The sequence below is a fragment of the Tripterygium wilfordii genome, chromosome 19 (genome assembly GCF_013401445.1).
Source record: "Tripterygium wilfordii isolate XIE 37 chromosome 19, ASM1340144v1, whole genome shotgun sequence".
Lineage (NCBI taxonomy): Eukaryota > Viridiplantae > Streptophyta > Magnoliopsida > Celastrales > Celastraceae > Tripterygium > Tripterygium wilfordii.
This window is the reverse complement of record NC_052250.1, coordinates 2,757,602-2,774,043: the sequence shown is the minus strand read 5'-3', so window position 1 is coordinate 2,774,043 and position 16,442 is coordinate 2,757,602. Positions and strand designations below refer to the sequence as shown.

The following is a 16,442-nucleotide window of genomic DNA, read 5'->3' as shown; positions in this document are numbered from 1 at the left end:
TCATGAGAACCTACATTTCGGATCTATAAGCTTTCTCGGCTGCCCGAATCTTCTTGCGTGCATTGTATATAGTATCAATTGTGGATGCATTGTCGGGATCATGATTCTTCAACGAATTCAAGATATTTCGGTGATTCACATAATTCTTTGACATATCTATTAGTATCTCATTTTTAATAGCAGATAGTTGACCGGCGTACTGGTGTCCCTCCATATATAATGTCGCGGCATGGTTATGCTTTCCACATAACACCCTTAAGATCCAATCATCATCTGTTTTCAATTTCACTCCTTTCAATCTGAAAAGACAATATTTTTTTTGGTGCCAGTATATTTCGTCGATGGTTTCTTACTTTTGTATGTGCCACCGCGATCACATTGTAAATGCAATGTGGGTCTCCTTCCGAATCCGCCAATCTCTGACCTTTTAATGACGATGATAAATCCCAAATTACATCCACTGTCTTGAACCCAATCCATTAAGGATTGACGCGATTTCAATACCTGAGGATATAGTAATTAAGAAAATTAGGTTAGGAATTAAATGCAAACGTGTGAAATTTAACCCTAAAATTGAATCTTGAAGTCAAAAAAATTCATGGTAAATCGCAGCAACATCATACCATGTCAATGAAAAATGCATTTGTAACATCAATGTCAATATTGTCTTCACTTTCTTCCACATGTTCTTCTTCTTGTTTTATGAAAATATCATCCTGCCAACAATAGATATTCACCTTACCATATGCAAATAATAATAATATTTTATGAAAAAATAAAAATATATATATTTACTTAACTGTCACTAGAACCACTTGACAATCGTAGATGTTCGGCCTAACTTCGTAGTTGATCCAAATTCATTTTTTCTCTAAACTGACGAAAATAAGATAGAGAGAATTGGAGAGCATAAAATAGAATTGGAGAGAATTTATTGATTGAAACAAGTGGAGAACATCTATAACTATAATTAAAAAAATATAGCTATTAATTTGAACGTTAAAAAATTGAGCTGTTAATTTAGACGTTGGGTTCATGAACTTTAAAAAACATGATGTGATGTAGCAATGTGATGTGATGTAGCAATGTAATGGGTTGTTTGATGTAATAAATTATCTTTAAAATGTGATAAAACAAAAGAATAAATAATAAAATGTAAAAAGTGTATAAAAAAGTATTAAAGTTGTTAAGGGTCCTACCGTAGGGTGGTGTACACGGTGTACCTACAAGCTTGGACTTGGTGGATTTACATGTACCCTTGCCCAAAAGTGCCAAAACAAGACTAAATCATTTTTTTTTAAACGAGAGTGGATTCGAACTCTGATTACCAGAGTGGTTATGGCCTTTACTTGATAAAGCTCTTTCCCATCTATCTTGACCGGTAAGAGGGGGGAGGCTCTTGCGGAAGCCCTGCCCGCCCTTCTCTATTTGATTTTGAGGGATCCCTCATCTTTCTATTTAGGATTCCTGGCTTCCCGGACTCGTAACAGACGGCTAGGAACAAGAATAGGGTCAGTAGTCTCTGCCGTTGCAAGTTCTTCTCCTTTCACTGAGAGTGATATACACCATTTTTACTACTCTAACTGGTGATTTGGGTGTAGGATTGAATTGTGTTAGAAAGAACTGAATTGGATTTATTATGATGAATTAAAGTTATCATTTGTTACATTTTCACTTATTTTACAAAACCAAAAATTTTAAATTTGAATAATAGGAAGTTTTTACAATCTCTAACAAAGAAACTAAAAAAGAAAAAAATTGATGGGAAATGAGACTACATATTTCCTGCGAAAAGGAGCGATTATTTTTGTGCTAATCGAAAGTGACTTATATCCCTAATATTTTCGTCCATAACCAACCATAATAGTATTACATTATCTAATTACATTGAATTTCGTTATTACGTTATCTAATTACATTGACTTTCGTTATCATGTTGTCTAATTACATTTTATGACTGATTATGATTAAATTTGTTAAGGATACATAGAGTTGCCGAAAATGGAACAGAGAGACTAATTATAACCCAATTTTGGATTGCGCCAAACATTGAGTTGGACTATTTTAGTCTATGAGTCAATAGCATTTCCTAAACGAAAAAGATAAACATTCCAGCAAGATTTCAGTTGTTAAGGTGTATGGATAAAAATTAAAATGTATGCGATGGACTCCACATATACTTTAAATGTTGTCCATACACCTCAATAACAAGGGCATTTAACACTGCTGTTCACACAAACATTAAAAGCCAATAAGCCTGAGACTCACTAGCCCGAAAGCTAGCTTAAACGCATAATGGTTGGTGAGGGCTAATGATATTGGTAAAAGATCACATAGTGAATTCAGATCAAAATTCCCAAAGCTACACTTCTCAATTAGCGAATTCAAATGAAAACAGAAAACCTACATGTCTTGGCTATTACAGTCTCATCACTAAATACGAGGGCCTCGCCAGTCTTTTTTGCTATTACAGGGGATACGCCTGTCGGTTAGGTCAGTCATGAAATCTTACAAGCATCAAGTAGCAACTTGTCATTTGGGTATTCTTCTAAGGAGCTTGTACAAGCCAAAAGCATTCTTCTGCTGCCAGAGATACGGAATGAAGAACGACCGATATAAGGGCGGTGAGAACTCCCTGTCCAGGTAAGGGAATGCTGCAATAGGCTGTTGTAAAATCAATATTGTTAGTACCATTGAACTAGCGCATAAAGATCGGAGTGAGGTTAGGGTAAACTGGACATGGTCAATTACCTCCCAGATTGAGAGGTCACTCCCACGGTAAAGGTAAGGCCTGTTAAGGTGCAGCTCAACTAAGAAGGTACAAGCATCGAGATCGTGGAGCTGTAAGAATTCTTCAATTCATTAACTCTATCGTGGAAGGGTAAGATATAATATGAACAAAAGATACAATTAGTAGAGGGCAATTACATATTGCTCATCTGAAGCCACATTTTTGTTGTTGAAATATGGAGGAGCTGCTGCAGTTCCACCAAGGGTAGAATTGAAAGGCAATGGAAGTAGGCCTCTGAAGCCATCATCAATCCAACGGACTTCACTTACATAATCAGGAATAAAAAATGATGACGGGTAGCGGTGCCATTCACTTCCAACACAAAGTACAGAACCTGCAATATAAAATAAAAGAAAAAATTATTCTTCCACAGTAACACCCAAAATACTTGCACAACGGCTATAAGCCTATAACAAGTGACACCCTGTAAGTAGGTTAATCTATATGTATATCAGTCTTGCATGTATATGTGATTTCATCCATACTAGATCGGAAATCTAACTTACAGCATCAACACACGACCATATGAAAATCAATATTGCTTGTGTGCATGAGAGTTGTTTTACTATTACTTTACTACATTCAAGATACTAGTTACTAATTTTCTACAGCTTTTACTAAAAATTTAAGACATAGCTTTTACTAGTTTTTAGATTGATTCTCTTTTTGACTGGTCAAAGGTTTAATTTAGCAAAGACGTACTTACTAAGTTAAGACCACTTACTAACAATATAATGGCCCAGTTACTAAAATCATGATGAACGACATGCAACAACATCCATGTAATCCTCGAGATATTGCGTCTCCCACAACTAATAAACAAATTATCTGAGTTTTCGATTTTTTTCTTTAAAAATCTTCACAATAAACAAATTAAAACATTTAAATCTCATTCGAATAATTAGCAATACAAAGATTTCAATGCTTGCTCTTGTAGCAAGCCTCTTGGTCATGGGTATAAATCATACATCTACCATCTCCCACCAAAAGAGGGAAAAAAAGGTAAATCACTTCAACTCAGTTCATTATATAAATGATAAAAATTAAATTACTATATGTCTATATCTATATGATTTAGTGCTTCTATAGCTTTAGCCTTTATGTAACCTGACTCTATAGTCCCCTCTGAAAAATAATTCCTGGCTCTGCCACTATATAAGAGTTCATGTAACTTAGATGCTCATCATCTGAAACAAAACAAAATATGGAGAGAACATTCTGACAAAGAACTTATAATTTTTAAGCTCATATGCAAGCAACTCCTGCAATATGCATTTTCTCACCTTTTCCTGCCTCATCATGGTGCTCCAAGATCTTGTAAACCTCCAATGGAGCAGCATAGCCATTGATCAGTGAAAACGTACGTGCATGGGAGGCACATAATATGAGGCTAAGAGTCACTGGTCTAAGAATTTTGGCTGTCTGAAAGAGGAAGAAAAGAAGGCAAGAAGGCAAGAAAATGAGCATATAAACAACCATTGATTGAAGAGTACAGACACAGAGAACTATCTAAGAATTCTACCATAACAATCCAAGAATTATCATAAGGATTATGCTTGTCTCGGAAAAGATCAGGAAAGCTATCAATGACAGCGGCCGCAGCAACACAAACAAGAGGGTATATTGGATATAGGAACCTGCATTGCAAGGTGGAAAGGAATAATTAGTGTATGTCAATTAGTTATCAAACAAGTCTTCCCACTCTTTCTAAAATAAAACCGTAGGCATACAGAACTAAAATTTTTTTTTGTTATCCATGTTGCAAACCACAACAAAGATTTAGAATCGAAATATGTAAGAGGAACCTAATTTGATGTGCATCAGTAAAACCGGGCAGGTTTAACACTCACAAACAACATTATGCATCAACAATGCAAGATGAAGCTCTAATGAGCTTATATCTTCACAGCTCCTTGCTGTCAAAATTGTACAATGACATGAGTACTAAGTACTAACAGTAACATGTATCTCTCTCCCTCTTGCCCACTTAGCCATCACCAACCATTTTAATCTAGGCTATATGTTGTCGTCGTCATCATCTTCATCTTCAAAGAATTTTTCCAAGCATTTTGGCTCAACTATTATGGACCCATAACTCCATAAGAGAATATCAAGTATCAACCACATAAGTTATTAGCATGAATTGGTACTCCACATCAAACTTCTAACGAGTTTTGAATTTCATAACACTCAGATACAAAATTCATTTGCACCCGACTGATTGTCCTTTTCCCTGGAAATGACCATGGAATTACTGTTCTTTCCTCGCCTCCGACTCTCATTAAGCTTCTTGTAGTGGAATTTGTAGAGAACATGAAAACGCAAAGCCTAGTTAGTAGCTGAAGTATTTCGTGATAGATGACATTGACAAACACTCAACCCATTGATACTCTAATTTTTGCAGAACCTACGGTGAGACAAATAAGTGTAGACATTCAAAACCTCAAAACTACCAAGGATGAAATCTTCAAAATTTCCCCAAACTAAAGGTAAAAGGTTAATGTAATTATGTAACTTCAACTGTTTGACACCTGCAAGATAATATCTCAATGTGGGGGAAGCCAAAGGCTACTAAGTGCTGCTTTAAAATGAAAACTTCATAAGAGTCCCTGGTAATGAATTTATTCAATCAAAATTCTGGAAAAGTAACAAAAATATTTATTTGACTCAAGTGAACTCAAGTTGCAGTTGAATATGGCAGAATACAAAAAAAAAAAAAAAAAGGGACTACTACATAACACCCTCCCAATTTAAATCATTACTTAAAACTAAAAGACAAGATTATATGTACTGATTTGTTAAGAGATCAGGCACACATAGACATTCAACACGAGTAAAACTTTTCTTCTTTATAATGTAAGGCTACGGTAAGAGCAACAAACCTTTCTTCTTTGTGTGGCTGCAGAGACATAAATCCCAGCCAAATATATAGAGGTGAGACCACAATCAGCAAATCTGGGGCATATTTCTTTCTGGCAATCGGCAGAATTACCAAAAAAAGCAAGGAAAGTATAAAGCAAAAGTTGAAATTGTTAAATCCATTCCTCAAGTAAAACAATGGCCCCTCTGTCCCATACAGATGGCTCTCCCCTCCTCCTACAACATTATATAGTAATAGATTCATAACAGATGATGTCCATCGTCTGTAGTAGTAATAATCAACCAGTACAGAGAGTGCCTGAAATTTCCAAAAAAATTTCTTTCAATTTCACAAAAATGAAGAACATAAACAACTCAACATGATAGAGTGTTAACTAATTCAATCACTACAGGGACCTCTAAATTAGTGAATGAAGAAACTTATGTGATAGTAAAAGAAAAATGCACTTACAAGAAGAGCAATTGAGGTGACAGCCCCAGCTAAAAGTGTATGTTTGCATTTTCTAGCCAAAGAGTAGAACGTGATTGGCAGGAAAGCAAGGATTGAGAATGGCCAGCCAAGTATGACCCCAACAGATGCAACAGCAACGGCCATAGCCGGTTTTTCAAGAAGAAATAATCCTGAAGAGAGACTCAATGCATACATAGAAAAAGAACTTGGCAAAAAACCTGTACAATGTAATGAGCACGATGAGCAGTCTCATTCAAAAGTGAAGAACTAAATATTAACAATTGCTACATGGCTAAATTTAAAAGAATGTGATAGGTGTGTAGTAGAGGTTGAGTCATTCAGTTTGAAATGCTAATTGGAACCAGTAACACAGCAACAAAATGGGGTCCACTTACTTGTGCTGGCAAAGAAACAACCACTGGTTAAACATAGCATTGCAAGCGCATAAGAGGCAATTCGTTTTCCATACTTTCTCGAAAGAGCCACTACCAGAACAGCATCCGCAATAACAGAGATGAGACCAAGAAATAGTCTTACTACATAGAACACTCTCACCTACGAAAAAATTAATTAATTTCCAGATGTTATTAAAGAATAGGTATTGGGAGAATCAGGAGTATAAATTACTTGAGAAGAAAGTTACCTTTTCATCAATGAACAACCAGGACGCCGGTCGACCCACCAATTCATGTAAAACAATGTATAGATACGAACGAAGTGCAAACTGGGAACTGCAACGAGAAGCACCCACCAAGGATCAATATCGAAGCCAATGTGAAGTTGAACCAACAATGCAAACCCCTAATAAAGACCACTAATTTTGAAGAAACAGGAAAACCCAGAAGGAATCTTGCATCTAATTCGAAACTCCACAGAACAATTATAAGGAAATCAGGTACCAAAAAAACTAACTCTTGCGCTATTCGAAATTGTGAACCCCGTGTTCTAAACAGCTAATAAAAAAAAATACTAATGAAGCAGCCTTTAAGCTGAATTTCATTAATAGAAAACCTCAAAGGCACTGCTAACCCCATCCACTGTCCAATTTAGGGTTCTCGAATAAACAGAGAAACTGGGATACTTGTACCTGTACTCCCATGTTTGGAATCCGGACTTGTATAGAAGGTAATGGAGAGGCTCCCAGTAGTTGAAGACCTCATCGCAGTCGTGTATGATGTTTGAAGTGGCGCTCATGTAGCGTAGCATTCCCAGGGCGAACACCGGCAAGAACCACCTCAGTCCCTTGTCCTCCACTTCATGGCCCTCCTCCGATCGCCCCTTTTTATCGACCTTCGTGTAACTCTCCGACGACGAAGACGAAGGATCGGGAGGTAAAGGGCGTCTCTGGCGCGCAGTGAGTGCCATTTCCGGGTACGACTGTGAGAGTGTGTTTCGAAGTGTGCAAATGATAATGTAAATGTTCGCGCAGTGAGCGCCACTGGATTCCTTGCTTCGTTTCAAAGTAATTAGGGAATTTATTCAATTTTTTTTCCTTTCCCTTATTATTATTTATTAGACAATTATTTTTCTCAAAAAATATATATTTTTTAAATATCATATAGAATTACGTGGAATCCAACCTTTGACATACATATGTTTAACTCAAATCAAGCCAACTCTTATTGATATTTTTCTCAAAATTTTGATCACACAATTTTTTTAGAAGACTTAATAACACATTCTTAAAAATGATTTACTCTTTTTTAATATTATCTGATAAGATAATGATATTTGTATTGAAATCCCAGATTCTCAATACAAGATTAGCAGAAGAGGACAAAAAGAAAACAGATTATTCTTTTTAGATAAAATAAAATGACACATGAGGTTCCTATATATGGAAAAATATAATTTTCCATCTCTCAAGTATGTACGTGATTTCATTTCTTCTTTAAACTTTTTTTTTTCAAAATTCGTATTTCAACTATGAGCAAGTATTTCGTTCGTACCTCAAAAAGTTTTGGTATAAAAAAAATCATATGTGTCATCCGAATTGGTAATAGAAAATAATTATTTAATTTTATAATGGCAAAATCATAAATAAGATAGTGGCAGAATTTTAAAAGAATGATTTTTAATAGACAGGATATGAATAATAGCTTATCATTGACTAAACATCTATTTAAAAACAGAATTGGCCCTAATAATCATTAAGAAAAAAAAAATAGACATATATTGTGACTCATGGTCAAATCCGAACCCCGGATCACACTAACAGGCCTGATTAGGCTTGGGATTTTCTAGGTTATCAAAAAAAACAAGCAAATAACTAAAAATAAAGAATACATAACATAAAATACACTTTGGCTCACATGATACAACTACAAACAAATACAAATGTTTTATTCAAGTCCAAAATAAGTCGAGAAACTAGTGCTTGGGTGCCTTGATAAAGCCCAAATGTGTTGAGTTTGCAACCTTGGTTAGGGTATTGAGATCATAAGCAATCCAACACTTAGACGACGCCGTATTGTAGAAGTAACCCAAACATTTACAATCCTTTGTGCACTTCTTGTTGCTCATAGACTCTCCTTTGTTGTACTTGCTTGTAAAATGATCAACTCCTTCCACTTTGTAATAGTAGAAATCTTGGGCCCTACAAGATGTTACCTTCTCTGGCTCGCAATTCTTGCTCCAGCCCATTAGCCCATTCGGTAACGGGCAGCCCACGCACTGGTTATCTTCACAAAGCCCAAATGTGCCACATTTTGCTAGCAATTGACACTCAGTTTCTCATGAGTCTTCATCAAAGAACCAAAGATTTCTCCCATGCACGCCAATCAACCTTGTCATTGTAAGTGTAAACCCTTAGGTTTCCGTCCACGTCATTTAGGAGGAACGATAATGTGGCATTGTATTTGGTTCTAGCCAGAACTTGACTTCCCCAATTAGGGATCATTAAGTATATATAAGTATAACCATCTTCTACCACAGCAATGACCGTTGCATTTTCTGATGCAACATTTGTTGTACCAAACCTGTCTGTTGAATCATAATAGCTATATTGTTTTGGAGAATTTGGGCTTTTATAGTTAAGAACAAACCTTTTGGGATCCAACACCATACTATAAGGCCCATTAGAATTGCCTGCTTGGGAAGCCCGGCTCACTAACTTGTTTGGGCCTCTAAGCCGAAGAGATTGGCCCACTAAGAGGGTATCGGTTGGGTAATCAAAGTTTTGCCAAATAAATTTACCTCTAGAGTCATGTAACACCATGTTACCATTCGAAAGCAACTTGAAGCTAACGACACCTTTGTTGGCAGTGTTGGTTTGCCAAGCAATCCAGCCATCAGAATCCGCCAAGACGAGATTCCCGTCTTGTCAAAACGTTAGGGTTGCATTTTCACGAAATGAGTTTTCTCGATTAGCCTCCCAAACCCAACGAAATAATGACTCGAAACATTGGAGACCCATACGCAAAGCAAGGGTGTAGGCATTCGGAGTTGTATTGTTAAAACATAGTTGAAATGGGGCAGTGAAAGGAGATAGAACGCGATAATTGGCATCGTATTCAACAACGTATGGCCCCAATTCCCCTTGATTGACATACTTGAAGGTCTCATTGAGAGGAACTAATGCTTGGGCAGTAAAAGAAATTTATGAGAACAGAAAAAGAGAGAGCAAAGGCGTTGCAAGTGAAAGTGAAGCCATTTGGGATATGTGAATTGAAGTGTTTTTCCTGAGTTTTGAGCAAATGTAGGTCTATATATATATATATATATATATATATAGTGGCTTTGATAATGCTAATAATAATTTCACAATATCAATATTTGTGTCGTTAATATTATAAAATGACAATGAAGGTAAGGTGTATTTATATGAAATAAATTAGAGATAATTACTAGGAAAATATTCTTCACACAATCTTTTGTACTTCATCCGTTCAAGTGCGTTGTCCAAAGTACATCATTATATATATATATATATATAAATGATATATATATATATATATATATATAATGGCGGTTAAACCAACCTGAGGAGGTAGCAGCAGATTGATAATTGAAGCATAGATAAGAGATAAGAGATAAAAGAAGGCGGTAGAACCAGCCAACTACTTGTATAAATTGATAATTAATTACATAAATTTAATACTTACAGACTTGAAGAGGTCTGTAGACTTGTATATACATATATGTATGCAAGCATATATGTATATATGTATTAAGAAACTAACCTATTTGGGAAGAACTACTTGAGAGACTTCAGAAGAGGAGGACTTGTAAGAACTAAGTAACTATAAAATTTTTGAGTCCCTTTCAACTGAACATGCATTCTCCTTATATAGATGGAGAGGTCATGACATAATTATTGAAGTTGGAAAACTTTTGGAATGCTTTTGCTTTTTCACCGTTTTCCAGTAGTTTTGACGGATCTTGTTGCTTTACGAATCTTGTAGCTTTGACGATTTTGTCTTCTTTTTCTATAGCATTCATGAATCCTGTAGTCTTTTAATCATTTTGTCTGTAGGAATTGTAAATGCCACTTGAATTGTTCAAGCCTATAAACTAGGGCTTGAATGGGTACCACTTAGGATTTTTGGATTTTTTAGCAAAGTCTCTAGCTGTCAACGGATTTAATTATTTCTTTACCATCTACCGTTTAAGATGGAATAGCCAAGTCAGTTAACCCAGACTTGAATAGGTACCACTTAGGATTTTTGGACTTTTTAGCAAAGTCTCCAGCTTTTAACGGATTTGATTATTTCTTTACCACCTACCGTTTGAAGTGGAATATCATAATATCTATATATATATATATATATAATGTTCTAATAAAAATAATTGAATTCTATATCATTTAATCATGAGTGCATGCATGCATGCGTACCTAATTTTGATTCTCATCTATTAGAACATTCATGCGTACCTGATTTTGATTCTCGCTAGAGGGTTTACGGTTTAGGATTCAGAAATAATTGTCCAGTAGGGTCTTCTCCATAAATTTTTTTTCACTGTATATCTACTTTTAAGTTTATTATTTCATAATAGAACTGAAATAAATAATTGTCTGCAATAAGAATATGATTATTTCAAATAACGAAAACATAAATACTTCTTTGAGGCACAAGAACAACAACAACAAAAGGTGACGAATACATCAATACAAAACACACTTTTAATTTCTCCCACAAATAGAGAAACATTTATTGTCAAGTAGAAGAAAAATAAACTTAGATCTGAAGAAGCAAGCACAATTCAAACTAATCAATTCTTTGGTGCCTTTATGAAGCCCAAATGAGTAGAGTTTCCCACCTTGGTCAGGGTTTTGAGATCATAAGCAATCCAACACTTAGACGACGCCGTGTTGTAGAAGTAACCCAAACATTTGCAATCCTTTGTGCACTTATTGCCGCAAGCATCAAGCTTCATAGACTCTCCTTTGTTGAACTTGCTTGAGAAATGATCAACTCCTTCCAATTTGTAATAGTAGAAATCCTTAGCCGCACAAGAGCTTACCTTCTTGGGCTCACAACTTTCGGTCCAGCCCGTTAGCCCATTCGGTAATGGGCAAGAAACACAATTGCTATCTTCACAAAGCCCAAATTTCCCACACTTTGCCGGCAATTGACACTCAGTTTCCCAAGAATCTTTAGCAAACACAATGAGAGTGCTCCTCCATGCACCACCGCCAATATCAACATCAGCAATGTAAGTATAGATCCTCAAGTTTCCATCCAAATCGATTCGAAGAAATGATGATGTGGCATTATACTTGGGTTCAGCCAAAACTAGGCTACCACCATTGGGGTCGGTCAAATATATATAAGAAGAATTTTCTTCAAGCTCAGTAGTGAGTGTGACATACTCTTCAGCAACATTTGGTTTAGGAAACCTTTGTGTTGAATCATAATACACATATTGTTTAGGAGAATTTGAGCTTTTAAAATAGAGAGCAAACCTTTTGGGCTCAAAGACAAGGCTATAAGGCCCAGGTGAATTCTCTACTTCAGAAGCCCGACTCACTAACTTGTTTGGGCCTCTTAGCCGAAGAGACTGGCCCACTAAGAGAGTATCAGTTGGGTAATCAAAACTTTGCCAAATAAACTTTCCTGTATAGTCATATAACACCATGTTACCATTTGGAAGCAATCTGAAGCCAACAACACCTTTGTTGGCAGTGTTGGTTTGCCAAGCAATCCGGCCATCCGCATCCGCCAGGACAAGATTTCCATCTTGTTCGAAGGTCAGGGTTGCATTTTCACTAACCGGATTACCCCGATTAGCCTCCCAGACCCAACGAAAAATTGATTCGGTACGCTGAAGACCCATACGCAAAGCAAGGGTGTAGGCATTAGGAGTTGTGTTGTAAAAACATAGTTGGAATGGGGCAGCAAAGGGAGATAGAACGCGATAATTGGCATCGTATTCAACAACGTATGGCCCCAATTCGCCTTCGTTGACATACTTGAAAGTCTCATTGAGAGGGACTAATGCTTGGGCGATGCAACAGAAGAGAAAAAGAGAGAGCAAAGGCTTTGCAAAAAGAGAAATGTAAGCCATTATTAGAGATGTGAGTTTGTATTATGGTTTGATAGATGTTATGAACAAAATATGGTATCTCTATTTATAGTGGTTGTGCAATGGTTAATTTGGTCACAATATTGCGGCAGCCTCCACATTAGACTGGAGAATCGCTCGTAACTGTTGCATGTCTTATCAATCTATGTGTGGGGCTGATACAACTACAATTAAAAACCAGCTCTTTGCATGGATGGAATGGACCAATTCATACCAAAAAAGCAAACAACAAAACCGAAGCCGCCCACTATTAGTCTTTTTCAGTCTAAAATGACACCTAACAAATTGTCTCTTAATCCATTATCGAGTGTTCTACAGCTAGCAGTCTACCTGTTTGGAATAAGACCACTTTCATTGAATCTATTATTTAGGTTTTCTATTCCAAATTATCGGGCTCTTCAATCATACATTTACTAAATAAAAAAAAAAAATTAGGGCTTAAATTTATGAGCGTCTTGATTGAAATCCTTACGGTTGGACCATAGATCTTACATTTTTAATTTTAATGATTGTATCATACTATGCTATTTGATTGGATGTGGTATGCAATAAATTTGAATAAAAATTGATTGAATTTGAAATTGATACGGAAGAATCTCTTTCAAACTGAATGAAGGGAAATAACTTAACAAACAATCGAAAATGATTACTTCATATAATCACTCTTGAACAAGTTGCTCATTATGTACATATGATTTGTTTAAATACACAAGAACAAAGAAGTAAATAAGGAAAAATAAATAAATTTTCTTTCACAAACAAAGTGAAAGTTAATTTTGATATGTTTTGTACGAGCATGGAACATAAGATTGATTGTCATATTAGAGCTTATCACTGAACAATTGAGGTGGGCGATGTAAAAGTAAGCCAATATCTCGAACTAAATTTGTGATCCAAGTAAGCTTAGTTGCAGTGGAGGCTAATGCTCGATATTCGGCTTCGGTGCTCGAGCGTAAGACGGTGGATTATTTCTTAAAAGACCATGAGATACAGTTTGCACCAAGGTATACATAGCAACCAGAAGTGCTTCATCGAGTGAGAGAACAACCAGTCCAATTTGCATTACAAAATGCATTTAGAGTTAGACTACTTTGAGTTATGAATCGAATACCTTGATCAGTGGTGCATTGTAAGCAATGAAGTATCCTTTTAACGTCTCGAAGATGGAGGAGAGTTGATTTTTGAAGGTGTCGGCAGACTCGATTAACCGCACGTGTGATGTCTGGGCGAGTGAATGTTAGATATTGTAATGCTCCAACAATGTTGCGATATTATGTTACATTAACAGGGTCGCTGTCATCCATATGTTGAGTTGGTTTAATAGCAATTGGGGTGTTGGGTTTGGTAGCCTCAAACATTTTTGTTCTTTTGAGCAGCTCTTTCATATACATTGTTTGAGATAAGAGCAGTCCTCCATGAAAGTTTTAACCTCTATGCCTAAGAAGTAATGAAGGGCTCTAAGATCCTCTAAAGCAAATCCCTCTCCAAGTTTGGAGATGATGTCGTGAACAAATATATCATTATCACCTCTAATTATTAAATCATCCACATATAGAATTAATAGTATTTGTCTACATATAATGCCTAAAGATAGCAAAACTGAGATAATCTATCAAACCAAGCCTGTGGAGCTTGTTTTAAATTATATGGATATTTTTGAAGTAAACAAACATGATGGAGAAGAGAATGATAGATAAAACATGGAGGTCATTCTATATAAACTATTTCTTTGAGAAGTCCATGAAGAAAAGCATTCTTTACATCTAGTTGGCAAATGGTCTACTTTGAGATAATGGCTAGTTGTTGGTCTTTTGGGCTCAAAGACAACGCTATAAGACCTAGGTGAATTGACTACCGGTGAAACCCGACTCACTAACTTGTTTGGACCTTTCAGTCGAAGAGATTGGCCCACTAAGAGAGTATCGGTTGGGTAATCAAAACTTTGCCAAATAAACTTACCTTGAGAATCATATAACACCATGTTACCATTTGGAAGCAACTTGAAGGCAACAACACCTTTGTTGGCAATGTTGGTTTGCCAAGCAATCCTGCTGTCCGCTTCCGCCAGGACAAGATTCCCGTCTTGTTCGAAGGTTAGGGTTGTATTTTCACTAACTGGGTTACCCCGGTTAGCCTCCAAACCCAACGAAATATTGATTTGGTATGTTGAAGACCCATACCCAAAGCAAGGGTATAGGCATTAGGAGTCGTATTGTAAAAACATAGTTGAAACGGGGCAGCGAAGGGGTCAAGAACGCGATAATTGGCATCGTATTCAACAACATATGGCCCTAGTTCGCCTTCCTTGACATACTTGATGTCTCAGTGAGAGGGACTAATGCTTGGGCGATGCAAGAGAAGAGAAAAAGAGAGAGCAAAGGCTTTGAAAAAAGAGAAATGTAGGCCATTATTACAGAGGTCACTTTGTAATATGGTTTGATAGATGTTATGAACGAAGGATGGTATCTCTATAGTGGTTGTGCAAAGGTTAATTTGGTCACAGCTAGCATAGCGTCAACCTCCATATTAGACTGGAGAATCGTTCATAATTGAGGCATGTTCTATCAGTCTGTCTATGTATATGGGGCTTGTGTGATAAATGTCAAAATCGCTTAATTTTTTATTATAGGGAAAGGGGATGGAGAAACTCGAATTCTTAAAGCGTCCCACCCTCCCGAACATTTTATTTTAAGAAATCTGAGCGTCAAATGGAGATTTCAAGCTCAAACTGCATTTGAAGTGTCACAATTTCTTCGTATTCAAAATGGTGTAACGGTTTAGGGGCATACTTGGGGTCAACCAACATGGGTCACCGCCTAGGGCTTCATATTTCTTAAAAAACATCAATTTTATAGCTACCGGAAACCTATTTAAGTAACATACGATATGTAATTTTATTTAAGAGGGCCTTTTTTTAGAGTTAATCCAAGACTCTTGAAGACTTAAGTACGTCACTGTACCGATTGATAGTCGAGTGCACTAACAACGGAAAAACCCTCAAAAACTAACAAGGCATTTGAGTGTGAGTGTGAGATGAACATTATCATTTGTGGTATGAAAGGAAGAGTGAGCATGAGTGTTATAATTTTAATTGTACAACTTTCATACCCAAATTTTTGTACATAAAAATAAGAATATGTTTAATGTAATGGTTGTGATTACTTATTAATAAGTGGTAGAATAGTCTTTTGAATATCAAAATAATAAGTGGTAGAATAGTCTTTTGAATATCAAAAGTCATTATCCCTTGTGGAGATTAACCAATCTCATCATTTTGATGAGCTTAGCTAATTTTCATAAGGGGAGAATGAGGATGAGATGAGTTTGAGATTTCACCCTCCTAAACTCAACCAAATGCCCCGTAAGTGTTTGATAGAATAATTGATGATAGCGAGAATGATGACTCGAATCAAAAACCAGGTCTTGCATGGATGGAATAGACCAGTTCATTCAGAAAACGGAAACAACAAAACCAACGCCGCCCACTTGGCTTTAAGTCTTTTTTCGGTCTAAAATGACACCTATCGAAATGGCCCCTTTATCCATTATTGGATGTTCTACAACAATCTACCTTTCACTGAATTCATCGTACTCTGGATACAGCAAGGAAATTTGATAAAATTTAAATGATTTAAATAATTATAAAAGATAAAAATGGACTTTTGAGGGATAAATTTTTTTAGAGTATATCTATATATTCAACTGTTTTGAAAGCGATATTAATATGTCATTTTCCATATTTAATTCCATAGATTTGGACCCATTTGGTTATATATATTTGTTTTATTTTTCTAA

General features: G+C 36.1%; 2 protein-coding genes and 2 pseudogenes across 2 annotated transcripts; all 4 read right to left on the bottom strand.

The window, feature by feature from the left end:
* Nucleotides 1-2,283: 2,283 nt before the first annotated feature.
* On the bottom strand, nt 2,284-7,573 carry LOC119985036 (dol-P-Man:Man(6)GlcNAc(2)-PP-Dol alpha-1,2-mannosyltransferase-like). The gene is made up of 10 exons (XM_038829194.1): nt 7,210-7,573; nt 6,766-6,853; nt 6,518-6,677; nt 6,123-6,340; nt 5,674-5,969; nt 4,314-4,428; nt 4,075-4,213; nt 2,929-3,125; nt 2,752-2,841; nt 2,284-2,664 (listed from the first exon to the last, which is right to left on the bottom strand). The coding sequence occupies exons 1-10, from the start codon at nt 7,485-7,487 to the stop codon at nt 2,533-2,535; spliced, it is 1,713 nt and encodes a 570-aa protein (XP_038685122.1). The 5' UTR covers nt 7,488-7,573; the 3' UTR covers nt 2,284-2,532.
* Nucleotides 7,574-8,438: 865 nt separating this feature from the next.
* LOC119984992 lies at nt 8,439-9,786 on the bottom strand (annotated as a pseudogene).
* Nucleotides 9,787-11,132: 1,346 nt separating this feature from the next.
* On the bottom strand, nt 11,133-12,672 carry LOC119985858 (epidermis-specific secreted glycoprotein EP1-like). Its single transcript, XM_038830303.1, has one exon. It carries the CDS (start codon nt 12,627-12,629, stop codon nt 11,334-11,336), a length of 1,296 nt encoding a protein of 431 aa, XP_038686231.1. The 5' UTR covers nt 12,630-12,672; the 3' UTR covers nt 11,133-11,333.
* Nucleotides 12,673-13,743: 1,071 nt separating this feature from the next.
* LOC119985462 lies at nt 13,744-15,055 on the bottom strand (annotated as a pseudogene).
* Nucleotides 15,056-16,442: the final 1,387 nt, after the last annotated feature.

Bases quoted from the DNA above. Each gene is read 5' to 3' on its own strand.
- LOC119985036 (XM_038829194.1), bottom strand. From the start codon at position 7,487: ATGGCACTCACTGCGCGCCAGAGACGCCCTTTACCTCCCGATCCTTCG. The intron at 5,970-6,122 runs GTAAGTGCATTT...TGGAAATTTCAG, and splicing joins TCACCTCAATTGCTCTTCTT to GCACTCTCTGTACTGGTTGA. The intron at 4,429-5,673 runs GTTTGTTGCTCT...CTTGCAATGCAG, and splicing joins CAGCCACACAAAGAAGAAAG to GTTCCTATATCCAATATACC.
- LOC119985858 (XM_038830303.1), bottom strand. From the start codon at position 12,629: ATGGCTTACATTTCTCTTTTTGCAAAGCCTTTGCTCTCTCTTTTTCTC.